The 5,472-nt window shown below is 37.5% G+C and overlaps 1 protein-coding gene across 1 annotated transcript; it reads right to left on the bottom strand.

Annotated features, from left to right (window-relative positions):
* Window positions 1-431: 431 nt before the first annotated feature.
* LOC104090436 (non-specific lipid-transfer protein 1-like) lies at window positions 432-818 on the bottom strand. Its single transcript, XM_009595531.4, has one exon. The coding sequence runs from the start codon at window positions 816-818 to the stop codon at window positions 432-434; it is 387 nt and encodes a 128-aa protein (XP_009593826.1).
* Between the last annotated feature and the right edge of the window lie 4,654 nt (window positions 819-5,472).

A 5,472-nucleotide genomic window follows, 5' to 3' on the forward strand; every position in this document is an offset into this window, starting at 1 on the left:
TTTTAACTGTTGACAGGCTTATCTGTGTTTTACAAGACTCGTTATGAATTCAGAGACCATTTATTTGTGGAATGCCCTGTTATTAGAGTCCTGTGGGAAAGAATTCTGCTTTGGTTGAGAATACAGTCCAAAATAGAAAGAATCAGTTATCAAATGTCAATTTGATTAATTTCTGAAGTATCCAACAGAATTCTATAAAATGTGAGATTACTCGAGTTTATTTAATTCTATAGATCATCGGAAAAAGCAACATTATAGTGTGCTAGCTATAAGAAAATAATATAGGGCAGCAATAGCGTCTCGGAAAGAAAGGGACATCAATGAAAATAATCTCATTGTACAACAGCCACTGAGTAACTCTTGACAAAACAGGTAAACACAACGGCTAGATCGATTGAATTCAACATATTATTCCACTCACAAATAGTCTCTTACTTGATCTTTGAGCAATCAACATTTGCACTAATCTTGAAAGGAACCTTGGCCTTACATATTCCAGGGATACTAGCAGCACGGCTAATTTGATCTCCAGTAGCGCTTGACGCCACGGTCTTCACGCATTGGCAAGCGCTCTGGCGGTCCATGCGGGTACGTGCAGCACTGAGGAGAGATTTAAGTCCACTGCAGCACTCTGGCGGCACACTTGCGCCACCTAACACGTAGCCAAGACATGGTTCCAGGCTATCATACACCGTGTTGCACGTGACCGTTGCATCGGCAGCTGTAGCTGCTGCTGTGTTGGTGGCTGTGGCCGTGATCGAAGCCACAGACACCACGATGCAAATGAAAAGCAGAGGAAATAGTTGCTTGTTTAACATTCTGGAGATGGCCGGTAATGCCTGATTTTCTTTTCAATGTATATTTGTCTATTTATGAATGAGGACAGGTATGATTATTGATTAGTTATGATGGCCCATTTCAAGACAGCAAATATATTTAGCCTTATCTTTTTTTCTCTGCCCCACCCTCCATCCTTCTCGATCCCCACCTTGGTCCCCTGCCCCAAATGGAATCAAACTAATATCAATCAGTGTAGTTAGCTATTTATTGCAGCATCTTAGAAGCTCATTGAATAAGTGAAGTACGTTGGTGGTTGATGAAGTTGGTTTCTTACTAGATTGTTCAATTCTTCCAATTGAACCCATTCTTTCCCCCGCCTCCCTGGAACCCACCAAAAACAAAAAAACGTATAAAAAACAACAATCCCTTTTAGTGTTACAGTTTAATGATTGTAAGTTTACTTTGTGTGTCGTTTACTATTCTTTCGTACTTTCTTTTCTTATCATCTGGTAATAAATCACAGGCGCAATTAGAGTGTCAAAAGATATATAAAAACCGACCGAATCATATTATATCGAATCGATTTTTTGGTTTCTTTTAATAAAATCATAAGTTTTATATAAATCTATAACTGTATCGATAATTAGGGTAAATTTTTAATTTGATGAAAATAAGGCAAAAAAATACCGAACCGTACCGTACCGAATAAATTTACATGTGGAAAATATATTTATATATTAAGTTTAAAAATAATAATGCATTAAAGTTTTCCTTTGGACTTGGAATTATGAAAACGGTTATAAGCCAACAAGTAATTAAAATTCAAAATCCTAATTCTCAAACCTATTATGCTATTCCTATTGAAACTAAATTATTTTTAGCATATTCACTAGCAAGACACAAGGTATTCTAGCGATTACGAGTAGCAAACTACAATGAATATGTTTTCTTTCGTATGATTTAGATTTATTTATTTTTGAGAATATTTAATCTTCTATAAAATTTATTCTTGAGTCTGAGTTTGGTTAATATCTTTTCACCCATGTTCTTTATATTTTCTTTATTTTTGCTTAGTTTTTTTTACGCTATTGTAGAATACTTAATGGATCTAACTCTAGCCATTTTTCATGTTTTCTTAATTCATCACCCTTTGAAAAGTAAAATGTCTAGAGAATTTTGCTAAGTCCTCTAAAAGTATGCATGTTATTGCATTTTACTTTTACTAGTGACTTTTTAAAAAAATCAAAAAATTAACCGAACTGTACCGATACCGATACCGAAGAGAAACAAACATGATCAGGACGATTTTGAAAAGCTTAATTTTAGTTATACATAATAGAATAACCGAAAAATTGATGTGGCACAAATTTTATAAAATAACCGACCTAACCAAACCATTGACACCCCTAGGCGCAAGCAACGAAAGGCCAAACAGTTTGTCCCAACAAGGCTGAAACCTAAAAAAGGGAAAAAGACAGGAGTACCTATAAAAGTTAAAATATTTACCCTGTTCTACCCATAAAAGAATTATTCCCATTAAATAATTATAATCTCCTACCTATTTAATAAACAAACAAGTAAATCAAAATAACTACCCACGCTAATGCCCTACCTACAAAACTGGAAACGTTGCTCAAATTTGGCAGAATTTCACAAATATTAGCACAAATAAATTGAGATTCCACCAACATCACAAAATCGTTATTGAATATTTGAAGATCGCCAGCCTGATTTGAAGACCGCAAGCGTGAAAAATATAGCGAAGATGCTGATTTGATTTTAAAATTAGACTTTTTCTCCTTAAATTTTGCACAAGTATCAATCTGTTCGAATCATAGCAGCTGATTTGACATTCGAAGATGCTGAAACTTTTGATGCTCAAATTTGCATCGTGTTGTTCAGATTTTGATTTCGTAAATTACATAAGTTTAGCGCTCAAACTTTTGAATTTTTATCTAAAAATTATGTTCTCGGTTTGAAGATCTGGAGATCTGAATCATAACATCTGATTTGTGTTCGAAAAATCTTCTGTTGAAATTCAGTATTTGACATTAACACTATTGAAATTTGCACTGTCGAGATTCGATTTTGGACATAAAAGTAGTTATAACTTCAGAATCTGTATAATCATAGAAAATATACCAATTTTGCTACAATATAGTGGAGAATGGGATAATAACCATAATTTCATAAACTTTTATGTTGATGCAATTCTAATAAAGACCTATTGAAAATTTGAACAACTTCTTAAAGAGATTGCAAAGCAACTACAAAAGGACAGTAACACAATAGTTATTCAGTATGCTATTGCTCAAGGATATCCGCCAATTACAATTTGCAGCAATATGAGAGTTAGTGTTTACATGAAATTAAAAACAATCAAGTGCAGGGATGACAACACTCCCACTATGTGTGTCGTTTGTTAAAAATACTATAGCTGCAAGCACCTCCAGTTTCGATGTTGCTACAATTTCATCAGATTTTGCACAATTTGAAAGCAGTAATATGAGCAGCACTCTCGGGTTAATAAATCATGCCCAAAAAGGTTCGTCTGCATTTTTTGAAGTAAAAGACTATGTGATACCTATATAGTATATTGGGATGCTATATCAGTATACTATGTGAGTATAGAATTGTACTGGGTTGTGTGTTTATTTTTTATCAGTTAAATATGATACTGATATAGTATATCACCATGCTATATCAGTATACTATGTGAGAATAGAATTATATTGGTTTGTGTGTGTGTTTGTTATCAGTAAAAGATGATACTAATATTATAACAACCTGACCGGTCGTTTTGAGTATTATAGCCCCGTTCCCCTATTTATTACTTATTTTGTGCTCACTTGTTGTTATGTGACTTGCTGGGGTGGACGGTTTGGTTCCGAGGATATTTCGGAATGAGTTAGGAAACTTAGTCCCAAGGTTGGAAGCCTAAGTTAAAAGAGTTAACCAGATGTTGACTTATGAGTAAATGACTCCGGACTGGCATTTTAATGGTTTCGATAGCTCCGTAAGGTGATTTTGGACTTAGGAGTGTGTACGGATATTGATTTGGAGGTCCGTAGATAATTATGGCTTGAATTGGTAAAAGTTGGAAAAATAGAGGTTTGGAGAGTTGAGAAGTTTGACCGAGAGTTGACCTTGTGGTTACAAGACTCATATTTTGCTTTCAGAAGTTGGAATAGGTCCGTTGTGCCAATTATGACTTGTGTGCAAAATTTGAGCTCAATCAGAGTTGATTTGATAGGTTTCGGCATTCATTGTAAAAGTTGGAAATTCATCAGTTTCAGTAGGCTTGAATTGGGGTGCGATTCATATTTTTGATGTTGTTTGATGTAATCTGTGGTCTCGACTAAGTTCGTATCGTGTTTTAGGACTTGTTGGTATGCTTGGTTGAGGTCCCCGGGTGGCTCGGGTGGATTTCGGATGGTTAACGGATCAAATTTGGCTTAGTTGATGTCATTGCACCTGCTGAGGGATTGGCTGCAGGTGTGGAGCTACAGGACCGGCTAGGTGTGCGCATGCAGGTGCGAAAAGGGGGAAGGCTGCTGCGAAGCGCATGTGCAGAGGAATATTCGCAGAAGCGGAGCGCTCCTGCACAAAGTGTTCCGCCGAAGCGGAGCTGGGCAGTGTGGCTTGGATAGTAGAAGCGATGGGTTGTTCGCAGATGCGGTCCTGCAGGTGCGAAGGGGGGGAGGTGAGCGAGGTTAGGTGTTTAGTGGGCTTCGTAGAAGTGATGTTTTCTCCGTAAAAGTGGGATCGCAGGTGCGACCCCTGGCTTCGCAGGTGCGAAATGCCTAGGCAGTGTATATATTTGAAGGGTTCCGAGATTTTATTCTTTTTTAGACTTTGGGAGCTTGGGTTAATGCGATTTGTGAGGGGGATTTCACTAGATTTCAAGAGATAAGTCACTTTTGATCATTTTTATTCATTAATATTGAATACCCATTGAATTTCCCACCTAGTTTATATGTTTTAAGGTAGAATTTTGGACTAGGGATTTGTAAGGCCCCGTAATATTTTACTAAAACCCGAGGTTTCGTGGTACCGAGGTAGGCTAATGTTTGTGAGGACTTTGGGTTGTACAGTACGTCAGGGAGTTGAAGGAAAAGTTTTGCAGAACATGGCGTTTCTGCAGTCCACTATGCGACTGCAGAACCTCTTCGCAGACAGCAGATCGGCCGCAGAGTGAAACAAAACTTGGACCAATTTTGGAGGTCATTTTGCGGTCAATTATGCGACTGCATTATCGTTTCGTGGGCTGCACATCCGTCGCAGAACCAGCATGAGACAACTTTGTAGGAAGATTCTGCGCTGCACTATGCGACCGCACAACTGATCTGCAGACCGCAGCATGTCATATTGGCTTTAAATTAGCGCTTGGGCAGGATCCGCCCCTACGGAGTCTGACATACCAGTAGTGAGCGCAGGTACCGTACAGTGGTGAGTGACTGAGTGTGATGAGCGAGAATTGAGATAGTCAGAATAAGTACTCTAATAGTGTGAGTACGTGAGGTTTTCATTGTGTTACATCACATGTGACATGCACATTGACATGTAGATGTAGAGATGTAATATTCCTCATATTAGTCACACTTGGCATATTTTTGTCTGTATTGAGCCTAACTGTTAAAGTTGAAAGCATGTCTACATTCCTATACTGTGTACCAACAAATTATGAGTTTC

This window comes from Nicotiana tomentosiformis, chromosome 8 (assembly GCF_000390325.3).
Source record: "Nicotiana tomentosiformis chromosome 8, ASM39032v3, whole genome shotgun sequence".
Lineage (NCBI taxonomy): Eukaryota > Viridiplantae > Streptophyta > Magnoliopsida > Solanales > Solanaceae > Nicotiana > Nicotiana tomentosiformis.

Bases quoted from the DNA above. Each gene is read 5' to 3' on its own strand.
- LOC104090436 (XM_009595531.4), bottom strand. From the start codon at position 818: ATGTTAAACAAGCAACTATTTCCTCTGCTTTTCATTTGCATCGTGGTG.